General features: G+C 44.7%; 1 protein-coding gene across 1 annotated transcript in view; it reads left to right on the top strand.

Moving 5' to 3' along the window:
* bmp1a (bone morphogenetic protein 1a) overlaps positions 1 to 16,246 on the top strand; it is a 137,538-nt gene extending 121,292 nt beyond the window's left edge. The window contains exons 13-21 of the mRNA XM_078565710.1: positions 465 to 660; positions 3,216 to 3,341; positions 4,418 to 4,578; positions 6,509 to 6,689; positions 9,241 to 9,366; positions 10,609 to 10,736; positions 11,384 to 11,597; positions 13,093 to 13,343; positions 15,005 to 16,246. Of these exons, the coding sequence (XP_078421836.1) occupies positions 465 to 660; positions 3,216 to 3,341; positions 4,418 to 4,578; positions 6,509 to 6,689; positions 9,241 to 9,366; positions 10,609 to 10,736; positions 11,384 to 11,597; positions 13,093 to 13,343; positions 15,005 to 15,139 (1,518 nt within the window). The 3' untranslated portion in view covers positions 15,140 to 16,246. The remainder of the gene's footprint in view (positions 1 to 464; positions 661 to 3,215; positions 3,342 to 4,417; positions 4,579 to 6,508; positions 6,690 to 9,240; positions 9,367 to 10,608; positions 10,737 to 11,383; positions 11,598 to 13,092; positions 13,344 to 15,004) is intronic.
* Positions 16,247 to 20,358: the final 4,112 nt, after the last annotated feature.

Genomic DNA, 20,358 nt, shown 5'->3' with positions numbered 1-20,358 from the left:
GACAGCTCTTTGCAATGGATTGAATTTACTTCAAGATGTAAGACGCTGCATCACTCACTAATCTCTCCCCCTCCCCTCCTGTGGTGAATACGTGCTCAAATATAACCACTTCAAACTCTGGCCAACAATTACGCAGCACTGGCTTCATGCACGCATCATGGATGTGCGTCATGTGTGCGTAGTATGTGTGCATGGTGTGCGCTGTGTGTTGTGACGTGTGCTTTGGTATGTAGTGTGTGTGTTTGGGTCACATGCGTGTCTGCAGTGTGAATGTGTGCACAGTACGTGGTATAATGTGGGCAATGCATGCGTGTGCAGAATTCTGCACACGCATGCATCACCCACATTATACCACGTACTGTGCACACATTCACACTGCAGACACGCATGTACTGTTGATGTATATTGTGTTTTGAATAACAAACAAAGTCCGAGGAACTGCTTTATTTCCCCCCTCTCCACAGATTGAGAGGCACGATAGCTGTGCGTATGACTATCTGGAGGTCCGAGATGGAGGCACTGACGATAGCCCTCTGATTGGTCGTTACTGTGGTTATGACAAGCCTGATGATATCAAGTCAAGCTCCAACAAACTGTGGATGAAATTCGTCTCCGATGGCTCCATCAACAAAGCAGGCTTCTCCGCAAACTTCTTCAAGGGTGGGCCAATCTCCAAATTCATGAATTATTCGCTGATTGTTTGGACATTTTAAAAAGCTGCTTAGAGAAAGCATGTAAAATCCTAGTCACTACCACTCATGGACCCGAAATTATTCCTATTTGGGATTATCCTCCCATTTACTTGTGCTCAAGCAGCATTAATCAGCGTTCTTCCTGCAAGGTTTCTGAAGCTTAACATCTGCAGTGGAGAGCATTTGAATTAAGAATGAAATTAGTGCATATCTAGATAAAGGGAAAATCATGAGAAATTGCTTGCACAGATTTCAAAAGGGGCGATCGTGCTGGGAAAACCTTAAGGAACTCTTGAAGGAAGTAGCAGACAGATTAAGATTGGAGAAATGCAGCAGATAGGGTGTACATGGACTTCATGGAGGCCTTTATTAAGGGACCACATGGAATATTATTAGAGAATCATCAAAATTTGCAGATAATGCCAACTGAAGGGGTAGCTAACACTGAGGAAACATACTAGAGGACTTTAGGAAACATGCTGACTGGGAAGTTAAGCAGCAAATGAATTTAGGCAGGAAAAACAGAAACATCACCTGCACCTTAGAAAATAAAGAGACGAAGGAACAAAGCATTCTAAGCAGCATCGCAGGTAAACAAAGGAATTTAAAATGTGACCAAAACACTAAGATTTATTTGAGTAGTGAAGTTATGTTAAATTTGTCTAGGTCAGGCTGCACTCGGAGCACTGTTCACAGTTCTTGTCTCCATACTATTAAAACAAGAGTATGGAAGCTCTGGAGAAAATGCAGAAAAGAGAGATTAGAGCTACCTGGAAAGACTGAGCAAGTTAGGTTTATTTTCTTTGATAGAGATCTTTAAAATTATGAATGGGTTGAACAGGGTAGATTTGGAGAAAATTGTTTCCACATGTGGGAGAAGGGACCACAAACACAAGATAGTTACTAATAAATACAATTGCAGAATAAGGAGAAATTTGGTAACTCAGAGTAGGGCAGAATGTGGGACTTACTACAAAGGGAAACAATTGAGGCAAATAATGTTGATGTTTTCCAAAGGAAACTAGAGAAGTACATGAGAGAAAGGAATCGTTATAGAAACTTACAAGACAAAAGAGACTATTCAGCCCATTGTGCCTGTGCTGGCTGTTTGAAAGAGTAGCCATGCTTCGATCCACACCCTTGGTTAATGTACCCTGTAAGTTCCTCATCATCAACTACCTGTCCAAGTCCATTTTAAAATTATTTATGAAATCAGCTTCCACCATCTTTTCTGGTCGAATGCCCCAGATCCCGACAGTTCTCTGAAAACATTTCTCCTAAGTGAAAAAGTGTTGAAAGGGTGAGCTGAGATAGGTGGAATAGGAGGACACTCGTATGGAGTACCAGCACGAATGAGTTGGAGCTTCAAATTCAGGAGAGGATAACAAAACAGATTAAACATTGGTTAGGAGGGAGGAAAGAGAGTATATTGGAAAGGTCAGAAAAAAAGACAAAACTCATTTTCCCGTAAGGTCCATTTATCGGAGTGTCTGAAATGGGTAGTGCTGCCACAGAGTTCAGCTCTGGGGCCTCTTCTGTTTCCTGTGTGCAGTAATGATTTGGATACAGGGTTTAGGAAGGTGGCATCACAATTTGCAGTTGCTGCCAGACTAGGAGGTATAATTAGTTAATTGTTTGGGGCTTCAAAGGAAGCTGATAAGACCAGGTAGGCTTGGTGCTGTGGAAGAGGAGAGGGGCTTGGAAAGGCAAATGCACAGGACATTTAAGGCAGTGCCTCAGGTTAACGAGGCTGTTTTAAACAAAGCGTGGATAAAATTCCAAGTTTTAACCTGAGTTAAGTTTCTGTTTGAGAGAACGGTTAGAGAATGGGGAAAAAAAGCAATACCAGCCACTCCCAGGAATGAGTTGTTCCAGTAATAAATGTCCTGAGGGTGCGAATCTTGACTCACCTTAGATTCAGGGAGAATCCATGGGAAACAGGGAGTGATTGGAACTTGCCAAGGAAATGGAATGTGTTTCAAACCATTCAGCATCATCAGGGAATCTGTCCGGACTTGGTGGAGATATTAACATTGAAACACACGCTGAGTGACGGTCTTGGTGCGGTTAAAGTTCAACCTCACAGCCCATTCCATTGCTGACCTCAGCCTCGACTGGCTGAACTTTCCCACAAGGAATGCATGTGGTGGGAGTGGAATCACCAATTCTCTTGCAGCATTCCCTAAATAGTTGAGAGGCTGGCAAATTTCTCTGCCAGTGATGACGGTTGAGGGGGGTTTGCCTGCTTGTGATAGTCTCACTATCCTCTATCCACAAGTCGGAAAAAAGACAAAAGTGCTGGGGGCCTCACTCAGCAGTTGAAGCAGAAAGCGAGGTTCCTGTTTTATGCTAGTCCTCTCTTATCAGGACGGCTGCACCAATCTTACTCCCTTTGCACTTCAGCGCAAAAGCAGAATGATGCACCCTTGTGTGTGTGTGTGTGTGTGTGTGTGTGTGTGTGTGTGTGTGGCCTTAAGAAGTTGTACTCAATTGGTGCTGATTTCTTTGCTGTCTTCCTTCTAGAGGTGGATGAGTGCTCCCGGCCTGACAATGGAGGGTGTGAGCAGCGCTGTGTCAACACTCTGGGCAGCTATAAGTGCGCCTGTGATCCTGGCTACGAGCTTGCAAACGACAAAAGAAGCTGTGAGGGTAAGAGAGAGAGTTCTTTTTAATTTGCTCTGGGGATGAGAGTGCCGCTGGAAAGGCCAGCATTTATTGCACATCCCTAGTTGCCCTTGAAGTAAGTGGCTTGCTCAGGCATTTCAGAGAGAAGTTAAGAGTCAATACATATCTGTGGGTCTCGAGTAACAAGTAGGCCAGACCAGGTAAGGACAGCAGATTTCCTTCCCTGATTAGTGAACCAGATGAGTTTTTACAACAATCTGGTGGTTTCATGATCATTATTAATGAGACTAGTATTTTATTCAAAGTTTATTTAATTAAATTTAAATTCTGCAAGCCGCCATGGTGGGATTTAAACTCACGTCTCGGAAGCATTTGTCAGGTCCTCTGGATTATTTGACTAGTAATTTTCCTACTATGCTACTGCCCCGATTGTGCACTGAAACAAAGAGAGAACTTTGAAAGCTTCGGGTGGGGGGAGGGGCAGGGGGAGTGGGAGAAGGACCCCTTCTGATGGGCGAGGGGGTGGTGCAGGAAGGAAAAGACCCCTCTCTTGATTGTTGCGATGCTCGTGGCAGGGCAGGGGCAGCTCCAATGCTTTATATGCCCTGATGGCCCAAGTCTGATGTTGCCCTCGAGACATGGCCAGTAGCTCGGAAGTGGGGGTTGGTAGTTGTGCCAGCCTCACCCGCACTCATGGAACCACGAAAGAAAAACTCAGAGAAGGCCAGCTCCCATTGACAAGCAGCACCAGTGCTTGCCTTGATGAGAGTGTGGCTGAGAGTTCCAAGAGCTCAGTGAATGGAAATGCACTGCTCTGTGTGAAACAGATGGGAAATGGTGGGGGACAGAATGGGGAAGGATAACATGAGAACAGTGTGGCTGAGCCTGGAGATTGAGAGAGTGGGGAATGAAGGAGTACTACAAAATTGCAAACAAGGAGGAGTTTTAAAAAAGCATCAATTATTACAGTGTTCAGTGCCAGGCCTCCCTCTGGTATAATAATTGGACTGTATTTGCCCAGCTGGAAGACCTTCCCTTTGGAAACAGAATTGATGCTACAAGTTTGGTCTGAAGTAGTAATGGTGCTTTACTAATTTCAGCTGCATGTGGTGGTTTCCTGACCAAGCTTAATGGTTCCATAACCAGCCCAGGGTGGCCCAAGGAATACCCGCCCAACAAGAACTGCGTCTGGCAAGTGGTGGCACCAACGCAGTACCGCATTTCCCTCCAGTTCGAGTTCTTTGAGATTGAAGGCAATGATGTGAGTATATACCCTGTGTGATTCAGATATCAGCGCGAAAAGAAAGAAAGGCCTGCATTTGTATAGCGCCTTTCAGGACCTCCAGACACCTCAAAGTGCTTTAGAATGAAGTACTTTTTGAAGTGTAGTCACTGTTGTAATGTAGGAAATGCAGCAGCTAATTTGCACACAGCAAGATCCCAGAAACTGTAATGTGATAATGACCAGATTACCTATTTGTAATGTTGATTGAGGGATAAATATCAGCCAGGACGCCAATGATAACTCCCCTGCTCTTCAAAACCGTGCCATGGGATTTTTTACATTCATCTGAGCAGGCAGATGGGGAGCCCTCGCTTTAACGTCCCATCCTAAAGAAGGCACATCTGACGGTGCAGCTCTCCCTCAGTACCGCAGTGGGAGTGTCAGCCTTGATTTTTGTGCTCCAGTCCCTGGAGTGGGATTTGAGCCAGGAAGCTTGTGCCTCAGAGACGAGAATTGAGAACTTGGCTGGTGGGTTGGGGTCAAGGGTGAAATAAATTTAGTGTAGGGCAAAGATTAATTTCTCGGAAGGAGAGTAAGACACAGTCACACACTTCCTAAGGACAAGGCACAGGGTTACCCATTCCCTCCCACCCCAAACTGTACTGAGACAAGATGAGAACAGGAACTTGGAAAAGGAAGGGAGAATGATATACCCTGGCAGATGGATGAACAGAACAGTTCTGTTGAAGGGTCATGAGGACTCGAAACATCAACTGTACTCTTCTCCGCCGATGCTGCCAGACCTGCTGAGTCTTTCCAGGTATTTCTGTTTTTGTTTTGGCTCCATCCCTCTTCCTGGCAACAGTCTGTTCGCAACCTTAGCACATTTGACCCTGAGATGCGCTTCCAACCTCTTCTTCACACTATCACTAAGGCCACCTATTTCCACTTCCGTAACATCACCCAACTTCATCCCTGTCTCAGCTTATCTGTTCTAAAATCTTTGTCCCTGGCTTCGTAACCTCTAGACCTGACCATTCCGACATACTGCTGGATGGTCTCCCACATTCTACCGTCTGTATACTTGAGCTCATCCAAAACACTGCTGTCCGTGTATTAACTCGCAGCAAATCCCATTCCCCTATCACCCCTGTGCTCACTGACCTACACTGGCTACCGGTCAGGCAATATCTTGTTTCTAAAGCTTGTTCTCAAACCCCTTCATGGCCTCACCCCTCCCTATCTCTGTAATCTCCTCCAGCCCCACAACCCTCTGAGCTCCTCTAATTCTGGCCTGTTGTATATCTCAGATTTTGATCGCTGCACCATTGGTGGCTGTGCCTTCAGTTGCCTGAGCCCCAAACTCTCGAATTCCCTCCCTAAACCGCTCTGCCTCTCTCTACCTCACTCTCCTCCTCTATTACGCTCCTTAAAACCTAACTCTTTGACCAATCCTTTGGCCATCTGACCTAATATTTCCTTATGTGGCTCAGTGTCAAATTTTATTTATAATGCTACTGTGAAGTGCCTTGGGACGTTTCATTACGTTAAAGGCACTATATAAATATAAGTTGTTGTTAGGTTTGAGTGTTTATAAAGGTGTGGAAGACACCGAGTCAAGTGGGGGGAGACTGCTCTAGCCCTCACCACTTGGAATCAGAATCCAGATAGGACCTAACTAAGGGGTTACACTGTGACTGTTGTATTAGTATGCAGGAGTTGCTTTTCCTATGCACAACTGACAATATATCTGCACCCTTAACAGTGAGTGCCATATTATTTCTTTTTTAGGGCTCTGACTGGGACCTGATATCTGACTGATATCGCTGCAGTTAAAAAAAAACCTGGGTTGGAGGGTATTATATTTGCTCCATTGATGTGATTTGATCTTTTGCTATTGTATTCTATGTATTGATATGAGGTGTGATGTGTCGATCTGAGTGAACTGATATCTGTTGGGTTCCAGGTCTGTAAATATGACTATGTAGAAGTCCGCAGTGGTCTCTCTGCTGACTCCAGGCTTCACGGCAAATTCTGCGGTGCAGAGAAGCCAGAGGTGATCACGTCCCAGTACAACAACATGAGGATAGAGTTTAAATCGGACAACACCGTCTCCAAGAAAGGTTTCAAGGCCCACTTCTTCTCTGGTATGTGAGCTGTCTCTTCACAGGGTGTGAGGAGAATCACTGTACGCAAAGTGGGAGCACTGACTGATCTTTGTTCACTCATTTAGCGTGCTAAAGATTATGTTTAACACCTGAGCATTGCTCTGGGTGAACTGAGTTAACTCAATGCTTAAGACCTTCTTAGCCTGTATGGGGTCAATGTCCCCTTTAAAATAATTTCCAGTCAGCTACAACCTGCATTTATAGTGTGTCTTTAATTTAGTGAAACATCCCAAGGTGCTTCACAGAAGTGTGATGAGGCAAACTCGGAGGGTTATTGGACTGGTTGAAAGTCTTGTCAGTTCTTCAGCTAATTTGTGAGCATGTGCAGTGCTTGTGTGTATCTGCCTTCTCCCAGTTGGCTTGGTCAGTTTGTTTGGAAGTTGTCAGTTACCATGAGGGAATAAGTTGTCTTATGATTGACTATGCAGCAGCAAGTAGATGAAGAGGTGAGCTTCTTTCAAAAACCTCAGTGTAAAACTGGAGCCTAGTACACTGCAACAGAAAGACACAAGTGATGGAATTAAGAACAAGAGTGCCCCCTTTAGGATCCACAACAGAATGACTCGTACAACAGATTTTGCAAACTATTTGGATTGGGCCAAACGGATTGCTGTCTCCCTTGCTCCATGTAGATATATTCGTGCAAATTGAACCAGAGAGCACAGGAGGAGGCCATTCAGCCCATCATGCCTGGCTGTTTGAAAGAGCTATCCAATTAGTTCCCCCTCTGCTCTTTCCCCAGGGCCCTGTAAATGTTTCCTTTTCAAATATTTATCCAATTCCCTTTTGGAAATTATTATTTCAGGTAGTGCCTTGCACATCATACCAGTTCATTAAAAAAGTTTCCCTCATCTCCCCTCTAATTTGTTTGCCAATTATCTGTAATCGGTGCCCTCTGGTTACTGACCCTCCTGCCAGTGTGTTGCCAGTGAGTAATTGACAGGTTGGCTGTGATTTTCTTCTCACTTAAGCCACCATTGACCAATCCAGATTTTCTGTTGCTCAATTGCCTTATTTTAATTGCAGGAGGAGATGTTGAATGTTTGGAGTCCCTTACTATTTTGGCATTTGTTAGAAGTATTTTCCAAGTCAGCCCATAGAAAGGTGGTGAACTGCATAATCTGAGGACAGACTAACTACAAGTCCACTTTCCGTAAATGTAGCCAGGAATAACTTTATGCGGATGAGGAAGAAAATGATACAATTCCTTTTTATCTCAACGTTTTATTTCTGGAGGGATAGAATTGAAAAATAGTGAAGCTATGTTAAACCTGTATGAAATGTTGTTTAGACCACACTTAAGAGTCCAGCGTGCAGTTCTGGCTGTCATGTTATAAAAAGGATGTAGAGGCGCTGGAGAGGGTGCAGAGAAGATTTAGAAAGATGATACCAAAACTGCAAGGTTATACCTATCAGGAAAGAATTGACAGGCTGGATCCCTGTTCTCTTGAAAAAAGGTGGCTGAGGGGGTGACCTAATTGAGGTCTTTAAAATTCTGAAAGGGTTTGATTGAGTGGATACAGAGAGAATGTTTCCTCTTGTGGGGAAGAGCAGAACTAGAGGTTCATCATCAAGAAATCCAATAGGGAATTCAGGAGAAACTTCTTCACCCAGAGAGTGGTGAGAATGTGGAATTCACTACCACAGGGAGTGGTTGAAGTGAATAGTATCGATGTACTTAAGGGGAAACTAGACAAACACATGAGGGAGAAGGGAAGAGAGGGTTAGGATGGTAGATTTAGATGCGGAAAGATGGAAGGAGGCTGGAGTGGAACATAAGCACCAGTATAGACTGCTCAAGCCAAATGGCCTGTTTCTGTTCTCTAAATTCAATGTAATGACTTACTTTTGAATCCAACCCAAACTATTGTGTCTGCAGTCAAGCAAGGTGAGAGCAGGCAGTACAACCTGGCTGGGGTATGAGAAAAGTTACCCAGAATTTGGCACAAAACTAAAATCTCACTCAGAGAATGGGTTAAGTGGGAAGCAGAATTGTACCACCTGGATATCATTATGAGGTTTCTCAGGTACATTGGGACCATGTAGAGGAGGCAGGGAACTTTACTCTGTATCTAACCCTGTGCTGTACCTGTCCTGGGAGTGTTTGATGGGACAGTGTAGAGGGAGCTTTACTCTGTATCTAACCCTGCTCTGTACCTGCCCTGGAAGTGTTTGATGAGAACAGTGTAGAGGGAGCTTTATTCTGTATCTAATCCCACGCTGTCCCTGCCCTTGGAGTGTTTGATGGGGACAGTGTGGAATATCTGCATGAACAACCATATCAGAAGATCTGGGTCACTGAAGGAGCGAGAATAACTTCACCATGATGTGACAAGTGTGAGGTTTTCAGACTCTGTTTTTTCTGACTGGCTCGGGTCACCAGAAGATAATGAAGATACTGCTGAGGAAATTAAATGACTGAGCAGGGCACTTGAGGTTGTTTGCTTGTGGGGTTGGAGTTTTAGACTGTCTGTCTGGGCTGAAAATCTTGAGATGCCTCCTTCAGGTTCCCCACATTTCTTCCCTCCAGACAAGGACGAGTGCTCAAAGGATAATGGTGGCTGCCAGCACGAGTGTGTCAACACGTTTGGGAGCTACACGTGCCAGTGCCGTAGCGGCTTCATGCTTCACGAAAATAAGCATGATTGCAAGGAAGGTGAGTGACCTTTGAACCACAGTCCCTGATGATATAGAGCAGGGTGCTGGGAACTCCAAATTTGCATGTCAAGAGGTGGGAGTAGGATGGGAAAAATTCTCTTAATGGTGCATGTTAACCACTGACTACTGATCCCCCTGGTGGGTTAGTCAAGGGGTTACAACAGTTTTAAAATGGAGTGAATTTTGACACCATTGTGTCAGCTAATGAGTTGGAGGCAGCGTTGGACCTTGTGGTTTTTATTTACAGAGTCTTTAAACTTGTGAGCGAACCTGCAGACAACAGAGTCTCCTGATAAAAGCAGGATTATTTCTCCAACACAATGCAGTGAGTGGCGGATAGTTATAGGATACAAATGATGAGCAAGGGAAACATCCTCCCAGCATCTACCCTGTCAAGTCCCCTCAGAATCTTATATGTTTCGATAAGATCATTTTCTGAACTCCAATGAGTAAGTAATGTTGTGCAACATTAGAAAATCGCGGGATTGCTTGCGAATGTTTCTCAACAGACTAATAAGGAGCAAATACTTTTTCAAAGTGACGCCTTTGCCTGACATCAGCCATTTCATTCACTATGAAACAAGTAGGAATAGTGTCCATTCAGTCACTCCCAGAGTGGCGATGAGTGCTTCTCATTTATCATGCTGCCCCTTTCTCCCAAAATAAACAAGGATAACTCTACGCAAGCACGCTCCCGATCCAGGCCACACAGCCTGCCGCCTACATAGTGAAACGGTTCAGAACAGGTTCACTAGGCTGATTCCTGGTATGAAGGAGTTGACTTAGGAAATGTGGAGCAGGTTGGGCCTGTATTCACTGGAGCTTAGAAAAACGGTCTTATCGAAACATATAAGATCCTGAGGGAGCTTGACCGGGTAGATGCTGGGAGGATGATTCCCCTCGTGGGAAAAATCTAGAACTAGAGGGCACAGTTTTGAAATAAGGGGTCTCCCATTTAGGATAGAAATGAGGAGGGATTTCTCCTTTCAGAGGGTTGTTACACCTTGGAATTCTCCAACCCAGTGGACAGTGGAGGCTGGAGCATTGAATATATTCAAGACTGAATTGGACAGATTTTTGATTGACAAGGGAGCCAAGAGTTATTGGGGACAGACCGGATGGCGGAGTTAAGTCTGCAGTAGATCAGCCATTATCTTATTGAATGGTGGAGCAGTCCCGAGGAGCCAAATGGCCTACTCCTGCTTCTATTTCTTATGATCTTATGTTCTTATGACTGCAGCTGGATGCGAACACAAAATCAACAGTGTTTCTGGCACCATCACCAGCCCGAACTGGCCCAATAAGTACACAAGTCGGAAGGAGTGCACCTGGGAGATCATAACCACACCTGGGCACCGGGTTAAACTGGTAAGAAATACTCTTTATTGAGGGAGCCCATTCGTGTCTCAGGGGTGGCACAAGATTGCAAACCTGCTTACCATCATTAATCTTGAAGGACCAGATTGGAAACCCACATAGCCATAAACGGCTTATTATGGTCCGTTCACAACATGGGAGCTGAGGAGAATCATAGAGTGATACCTCACAGAAGGTGGCCATTTGGTCCTTTGTGCCTGTGCTGACCCTTTGAAAGAGCTCTCCAATTAATCCCGCTCCTCAAGCTCTTCCCCATAGCTCTACAAATTTCTGCTTTGCACGATATATATAATTCCCCTTTGAAATTTCTTATTGAATCTGTTTCCACCGCCCTTTCAGGTTGCGCGTTTCAGACCACAACAGCTTGATGCATTAAATAAAAAAATCTCCACATCTCCGCTCTGGTTCTCTTGCCAAATCATTGTAAGTCTGTGTCCTCTGGTTGCCAACCCCCCTGCCAAGGAAATAATTTCTCCTTATTTATTCTATCAAGATTGCTCATAATTTTGAATGAAATCCCTGCTTAACCTTCTCACCCCTGAGGAGACATGTCTACGAAATCTTCAAATTTGAAACCTTGAATCTTGTGGGGAGAAAGAACTACTGAGAACATGCAATTGTTTACTTTTGTTTGGAAGGCCTTCAATGAGTTGGATATTGAACAGCACCAGGAATGTGCCTATGATCACCTGGAGCTTTACGATGGCAAAGACTCAAAGGCGAAAGTTATTGGCCGATTCTGTGGCAGTAAGAAGCCAGAGCCCCTGATCTCCACCTTCAATAAGATGTTCATTAAATTCTTCTCTGACAACTCTGTGCAAAAAAAAGGCTTTGAAGCCACTCACAGTTCAGGTAAGAAGCCTCCACTATTGCAAACACACCTATCCAATTGGCTGAATCATGGTGAGATGAAGCAAAGTCACTGTGTAAACATGTTGCTCCAATCATTAATTTGAGCTGCTTTGAAAAGCAATGGTAGAAGATATAAGGATGGAATAACTGGGGGGATTTTATACATGTGTTTCACCTTGTCTTTTGTGCTTTACACTGTCACTCCACCCACTCAGGTAGGTTGTGACCTGGAAACTATGTAATTGAGAATGTGCTCCCTGACTAAACATGGGATATTGTTGGATGAAGCAGTATAGAAATGGGACTTTTATCATCGCAATTTAAGCCACAATAAGAAGGACATCAGTCAGTGAAGGCTTAATTCCTGGCACTTATCCAAATTTAGGCATGCCTATTGTCTCATAGACGAGGGTTTGAGTGGGATCTTCAATTCGGAGAGGAGCACTGTAACGAGCAGTAAAAATGATGCCACCTCCCCCCACCCCCCCCCTGCTCCCCTCAGAACTGAACCAGGCAGATGAGGAAAGTTCTCTAGTTCAGTCCGTGTCTCTGTTAGGTTGGCAATAGCAAAACTGTGCAATCAATCCCCACACCCTCATAGTAGCTCGAGACTCCCAATCCTGGTTGGTATCCATTGACCCTTGGTCGTAAGTGTGAAGGATGGACGAGGTGAGGATTGAACTCCACAGTGATTCCCCACTGCAGCCAGTGCTGGCACTTTAGTTACCTAATGCATGAATGCCCATCTGGCCAAAATACCAAGGGACTGCAGGCTCCTGTGGTACCGTAGCCCAACAACAGTCAGCTGCCAAAATAGAACGGCAAATGGCACTGATTGGATTACTCTGCAGAGAGCCGGCATGAACTTGATGGACTGAAGGGGTTTCCTCCATACCGTAAAGACTCTCTGGTCTTAAGCAGAAAAAGGTACTTAACACCAGAGGACAGAATGAAGTGACATCAGTATTGTAATGTCAGAACCACTGTTGCTAATTTGTGCAGAGCAAGGTCCCATAAGATAAATGTTCAGATTATCTTTTTTTAGTGGTATTAGCTAAAGGATAAATATTGGCTAGGATACCAAGGATAAACTCCCCTGCTCTTCATCGGAATGTGCCATGCAATCTTTTATATCCCCCTGTAAGGAGGCAGGGCCTTAGATCTGAAAGACAGCACCTCTGACAGTGCAGCACTCTCTCAGTGCCAGCCTAGGTTATGAGGCACAGTGGGACTTGCACCCCTGCAATCTCCTGACTCAGAGGTGAGAGTGTGATGCATTGAGGCAAGAACTTTAGATTGAAGAGAGGCTTGATGAGTTGCGGCCCAAGCTGGGAAGGACCTTGCACATTGCTGACTGGTTAATGAAAATAGCTAACCATAAATAGGCAGCAATGTTGTTGAGCAAGTACTACAGGCAAGGAAAGGATGTAACTACCTTGGCAAGCTTATACTGGAGACCAGTGTTACATGCCAGTGTCCATGTTTTATCCTGCAGAATGTGGGGGAAAGCTGAAGGCAGAAGTGAAAACCAAGGATCTGTACTCTCACTCGCAGTTTGGAGATAACAATTACCCTGGAGGAGCAGATTGCCAGTGGGTGGTCCGGGCAGAAGAAGGGTACGGGGTGGAGTTGATATTCCAGACCTTCGAGATTGAGGAGGAAGCAGACTGTGGCTACGATTACATGGAGCTGTTCGATGGCTCAGATGACACTGCTCCCAGGCTGGGCAGGTTCTGCGGCTCCGGGGTAAGAGCTCGTGATGTCCATTCAATGTTTTTCCAATTTCTGTTGGGTCTGTGTCCCACCCTGTGAAACCACACTGATTTAGCACAAACTGCCAATCTTACTGGGTGTTATGGGGAAAGGAAATGAAGAATGGTTGTGCTTGTTGGAGGCCAATTATTTCATCCCTAGGACATCATAGTAGAAGTTCCTCAGGGCGGTGTCCTGGGCCCAATCAGCTTCAATGACCTTCCCTCCATTGAAAGAGGTGGGGATGTTCACTGATCATTGCAAAATGTTCAAAAATATTCATAGCTCCTCAAATAACGAGGACCAATGCCTGCATGCAGCAAGACCTGAACAACATTCAGGCTTGGGCAGATAAGTGAGAAGTAACATTCATGCCACACAAGGGCCAGGCAATGACCATCTTCGACAAGAGAGAGTCCAACCATCTGCCTTCAACATTCGATGACAATTCCATTGCCAAGCCCCCTGCCTGTGTATGGAAGAAAGTGCTAAATCTTTTTCCTGGTTCCATGCTTCTTCGCATACTGATGTCAGTCAGAGTACAGGCCATCTTCGATCTCCATTTTCTGCTCAGTGTCAAACAGTGAGCGCTCTCCCTGGCACTGGTCAAATTCCCTGGTCACTGGGAGGTGTATGCTTGGAGTGGGTGACTTGTCAGCATCTGCCCTTCACTCAACACTTCATCCCTTAGCTCATCTGAAAGCAGAGATTGTTGTGTGAACTGTGCCTAAAGAACAGGAATAATATACACACATGCACATACTCATACACACACATTCATGCACATATAGATCCAAGCATATATGCATACACACATGCACACACCTGCATTGTATACGTGCACACATATACAGATGTACACACACATGTACACACATGCGCACAACACACATACTCATACACATGCATACATACTCATATGTGCACGGCCAAGGGCTCACAGGTACATATGCATGCACGCATACTTAGATTTAGAAGCTGCCTGATACATGAAGCAGATAAAGCGCGAGCTTAAGTCTGTTTCCACAGCTAGGTTCTCCTCGAAAGGGTCACCAGAGACTATAGCTTGAGGGGTGCCACTTTGCATCAAGCATTGCTGATCAGGAGACACTTCTGCTCTTACTACCTGCCAAAGGCACATTGGAAAGATTCACAAGTTGATAATCAACCTGTTTGTCCACATTATGAATGCACCTTCCATAGCCATCAACTCCTGGGGTGGAACTCAAACCCGGAGCCTCTGGCTCAGAGGTAGGGACACAACCCACTGCACCACAAGACATCCTGCCCACAAATATAGATACTTGTGCAGAGACACATACCCACACGTACCCATGTGAATGAGCATACAGATGCACAATCTTTTTGGAGTCAGCTTTACAGGGGGCAGCAGTGGGTTATTGAGCCTCCCAGACAATGGGTTTGTGAATGCATGGAGCAGTAGCTGCAAAAAATTGCTGAGATTCTCACTGGGGCACCAATGATCTTTATATCAGTGAAGGTCAAAGGTTCCTTCTTTCATCTTAACAGGTGGGTTAAAGGAATGGCAGTAGAGAGGCCAACAACATGGAGTAAAGAGGCCAGTCTGGATTGGAAGGGGGCAGTTACAGGTCAACAATAGCCCTCTATTCATGGGTCAACATTTTTTGTTGCAGCCTCCTGAGGAGATTTATTCAGCTGGGGATTCAATCATGATTCGCTTCCATACGGACGACACCATTAACAAGAAGGGTTTCCATGCACGCTACACCAGCACCAAGTTCCAGGACACTCTTCACTTGAGGAAATGATCCCTACCCTTGACCAACTGAGAGACTGGAATTTGAAACTTTCTTTTTTTAATCGTACTGTAAAAATTCTCACACGAGGAACATAGCCATTTCCAAAATTTCAGCACTTTAAACGAAAAAAAGCTGAAATGACTCGAGTGTATTATGATATGTGATGCTTCAGTGCAGTGAATGACTGGGAATCGCCACGCGACTCAGTATTGCAGTGTTCTCAAAAAAGGACTCAGTGTTGTGAGAGATCCCTTTGGGGAAGATGACCGAAAGCTGTTGTATGATCCCCTTTTAATGGGCATACCTAAGCTTTCTTTCAAACAACATGCAAGACGGGTCAATGCAGCCACCCTCTGTACTTGGCCCCTGGACTTCTGTGAAACTTCTCTCCCTCTCTCTCTCGGACTTCGTTACATTCAATTGACGTCACTTGACCATGATCATGAGCCACGAAGTAGCAGGGCATTGCCTGCCACACCAAAGGGTGCTGGGCTGGCAGGGGCAGTGTCGAGCTGAAACTAGGCCCTTCCAGGGGCCTCCTGCTGAGCCAGTGTAGTCTAACCTTGCACATCTGGCCAGAGTACTATTGGCAGAGGATTGGGAGCAGGTCAGCTACCTGCTCTCTCTCCACTGGTCAATGGTGTTTAGCCTGGTGGGGAAGGGGGTGGGGGGTAGCCTCTACAGTGAAAGGGGGTAGACACTTAAACTACCCACTCAATAAAATGTGGTAGCATACAAACAGTTCCTGCAGCTTCAAGTTTATATTCAGGTCCTGGCCTTTATCAGGAGAAGGAGCAATCTCCTTTATTCCGTCTGTGGGGATTGCAAGGAACAATTTCTATGACGCAAATGTTGTTGGAAGAGCTGCGTTCACGTTCATTTTGACATCTTGAGGTCACGGTGAGTACTACCTCCTGCCTCATGAGCCTCGGATTGGAAACGACTGCCTGCGTTCTGTAGTGCAGCTGGAGGCCCCTTGACTGGAAAGCTGTGATTCAACCATGCTAAGAAGGTGCACAGCAGGAGATTGTGTCGATTTTGTCTGATAAGCTTTGAAAGTTCATTCTCAGAAGCCCAATAAAAATAAATGCTGCAGCTTTTGCATTTTGTCCCCTGTTTTCTGGTCTTGTGTTTTTGTCGTGGCCTGTTCTGGGCTCCAAGCATTGGATTTGGGGATCTGGGTAAGAGCCTACACACGGCACGGAGTGAGAGATGGGAATCTCTTACGTTTTATTCCTGACGAAAACCAATTTCTCCCTATAAGGGGAAAGACCATGCATTTCTATAGCATTCCAAAGCACTACACAGCCAATAAAGTACTTTTGAAGTGTCGTCACTGTCGTCATGTAGGAAATGCAGCCAATTTGCATACAGCAAGCCCCCACAAACAGAAATGCAATAATGACCAGATAATCTGTTCTTAGAGATGTTGGTTGGAGGGTTAAATATTGACCAGGACACTGGGAGAACGCGCCTCCTCTTTGAATAGTGACCGTGAGATCTATTACATCCACCTGAGAGGGCAGATAGAAGCCTCAGTTTAACATCACAGCATGAATGACAGCATCTCTGACTGTGCAGCACTCCCTCAGTATAGCACTAAGAGTGTCACCCTGGATTTTGCGCTCAAGTCTCTGGGGTGGAATTGTATTGCCCCTCCTGCTGGCGGGACTTTCCAATCCCGCTAAAGTTTTGAACGGCTCACCACATTTTACAGTCCCGCCCCTGCTTCGACAGGGCCGTAAAATATCCACCTCGAGTGGATTTGAACCCACAACCTTCTGACTCGGAGGCAAGAGTGTGAGCCTCCCTGGCACAGCTGGCACCCCTAGAATGATTATGGCTTAACTCAATCTCAGTAAGATTCTATCTGAAATAAAATAGAGGAAATTATTTAACGATTTGTTTATATCAATATGCTTACAAATTACAGTTAAGAATTTGAGCTGTCTGAATAGACTGGGTTATAGTTCAAAAGATTTTCATTAAAAGAAACGTGTAAAGATACATGCTCACCTCTTGTTTAGGTTTAAAGTTGTGTCTATAACCTCTGGCTGTTTTTAGCCAGGAGTTAAGACAATAAGAACAGAAGAAGTATGAGCTGGAGGAGGCCATTCAGCCCCTCGAGCCTGCTACGCCATTCGACAAGATCAAGGCTGATCTTTTAACTCAACTTCATCTTCCTGCACCGTCACCATACCTCTCAATACCTTAGTATCCAGAAATCTATCCACCTCTGTTATGAACGGGCTCATTAACTGAGCATCCACAACTTCAGAGGTAAATTCAAAAGAATTCCATTCATAGACTTGACTGTTAGCTATTGAGTAGCAATGAAGATTGATATAGATATCAATGTGTGGATAGAATCAGGTTCCAGGGATATTCAACTAAATCCCACTCCTCTACTGCTGTGACCTGTTGACTCAGGCTTCCCTCAGAATTCATTTCATTTCCTCCTATAAACTACATACTTGGTTTTCTTGAAGCTTCATTAAAGAAGGACATCAAACAGAGGTAAGTGATTCTTACAGCAATTTCCAGATGAGGGGATTGGCCCAAAGATTGGCACCCACAGAGTGCCAGGGAGCAGCCAGGAGAGTATCAGTACTTTAATTATTCATTGAGGTGGCTGAAGAGAGAAGTAGGCGCAAGTGCCGTGCCAGATTCCTGGTTGGCACCATCCCCAGCAAGGCATCTCCTACAGGGGCTGTTGGCATTGAATGAAGCCATGGTTTGTTCACAAGTAGACCTGTGTGACAATGTTAAAATGTTATTGCATTTAAAAATTCATGCAAGGAATGTCATCAAACTCAAAGCAAGCACATAAACACTGGAAGCATGGCTGCAAATGGGCGGAACGATGAAAATCAGGGATGCTCAAGAGGCCAGAATGAGAGGAGTGCACTTATCTTGGGGGGGTTATGGGGTAGGAGGAGATTGCAGGGATAGGGAGGGACGAGGATCCTGAACATTAACTCCATATTATTTCTCTCATCATAACTGGTGTGTACAAGAACTCTCAACCCTGAGATGCTCCACTTTTTTGTATCATTGTACCATGTCACATGCGATTTTGAGTAGCCCCAGCTGATTTTAATTCAAAGATGAAGTGTTCACTCTTTGTTCCTGTCTAGTGTGAGGCTATTTAAATGGTGAGGGATGGTACTGAGAAATCAGCACATATTTTGTCCCGTGCAGCAAGAGTGACAGCATCTTTTTAAAAATTCATTCATGGGATGTGGGCATCACTGGCTAAGCCAGCATTTATTGCCTGTCCTGAATTGCCCTTGTTCAGTGGGCATTTAAGAGTCACATGCAGGTCAGGTAAGGGCATTAGTGAACCAGATGGGTTTTTACAACAATCGATAATGGCTTCATTGTCCAGATTTTTTAAAAATTGAATTCGCAGTGGGATTCAAACCCAGATCCCAGAGCATTTCCCTGGACTACTAGTCCTACAACAATACCACTATTCCATTGCCTCCCCTCTGAGGGAGTTGAATGCTACTGGAAAGGGACATGACAGGCCAGCGAAGGTTCTGCTGGCCCTATCAAGCTTTCTCTCCAGATCATTACTTGCACGCCTATCTTTACCTTCTAGTTTCAATAAAAGAATTTCCCTGGATCAAAGTTCATGAAAATCTAGAAAAAGTTCAGCACAAGCATGTGGGCCAAATTACCTCTTTCTATGATATGATTCTCAAAGACCTCAATTAAATCTTATCTCGTGCCCCTCTAGGGAGTTAAGTCCCAAGACCAGACTCAATATCAGCATTCTTCACTTTGATTTATAAGCCACGCAGCAGTAAACCTAAATAGGCATCAAACACATATCAATCTTATCTGTGGTGGCCTTCATCTACCAAATCTCCCAACTGTCTATTCAGATTTCTCTGGATAGTCACGCATGGAGTGGTATTACTGGCCACTGCGCTCAACTTAACACCATCCACAAATGTAGACACCTTGGACCACAGTTTGTTCTCTATCCCTTGTGATGGCCACACCATCATTTGCTGCTTTTCAGCTGTACCTGAATCCAAACCTAATGCTTTTCCACCTAATCCTGTGGCAGCTCAACTTGTGATGCAAGGGGGTCATAGATTATTGGGGGTAGGCAGGAGGCAGATCTGAGGTCACTATCAGATCAACTATGATCTTACTGAATGGTGAAGCAGGCTTGAGGGGCCGAATTGCCCACTCCTGCTCCTTGTTTGTATGTTCATTATGTCCAACAGCCTTTATAGAATTGAGGCAGAAAACATCGCTGCCTAGTAGACTAGATCTGTAATCAAGAACGGAACCAGGCCAGGAGACGAGGTTATATTTGCCAAATGAAGGCTCAGCTTCATTCCTTCAATATTGTGCCCAGAATTGCCTCACTCTGTGTCATAACAGCACAGTGGGCCCAGTTTGCAAAGTGCAGGCACTTCTCTGAATTTGAATTGCTGTATGAATGTGAAAAATTAATTATGTTCCACTTGAGATTTGCAGACTCCAAATAAAGCAGCTGCTGAAATGAGTTGATAGAAGAGGGGAGAAAGAATAATGTTTGGAGCATTTCCACGTTAATAATGTGTTAAAGTCTCCATTGGCCAAAACCCATGGGCCGTGTTGGGATTTAATGAGATTTGACTCCTAATTAACGTTGCTCACGTCTTGGCCTTTATTTTTGAATGGATGTCTCATTTACAGTTAAGAGGACTTCCCAAAGTAACTCTCCTCTACTGTGAATTCCCAATCGAGTTACTATAGAAACCATCTTATTCGGACTACGTATTCTATAATCATAACATGATTAGGCAGGACAAACACAGTTTAATGAAAGGGAAATTGTTTTTGACAAATCTGTTAGTTTCTTTGAAGATGTGATTTGTTAGGTAGATAAGGAGGAAACCAGTGGATGTACTATATTTGTATATTCAAAGAGGTGCCATACAATAGATTATTACACAAAATTAGGACTCATGGGATTGGGCGAATATATTTGCATGGATTGCAGAGGGCTGGATAATGGGCCAAATGGCCACCCCCCAGTACTGTAACCCATTCTATGATTGAGGATTGGTTAACAGACAGGAAACATAGAGTAGGAATAAATGGGTCTTTTTCGGGATGGCAGGCAGTAATTAGTGGGACACCCATCAGGATTGGTGCTCTGGTCTGAGCTATTTACAATCTATATCATGAGGGGATCGAGTGTAATGTATCTAAACTTGCTGATG

This window comes from Cetorhinus maximus, chromosome 20 (genome assembly GCF_964194155.1).
Source record: "Cetorhinus maximus chromosome 20, sCetMax3.hap1.1, whole genome shotgun sequence".
NCBI lineage: Eukaryota > Metazoa > Chordata > Chondrichthyes > Lamniformes > Cetorhinidae > Cetorhinus > Cetorhinus maximus.
This window is presented reverse-complemented; position numbering and strand designations above follow the sequence as displayed.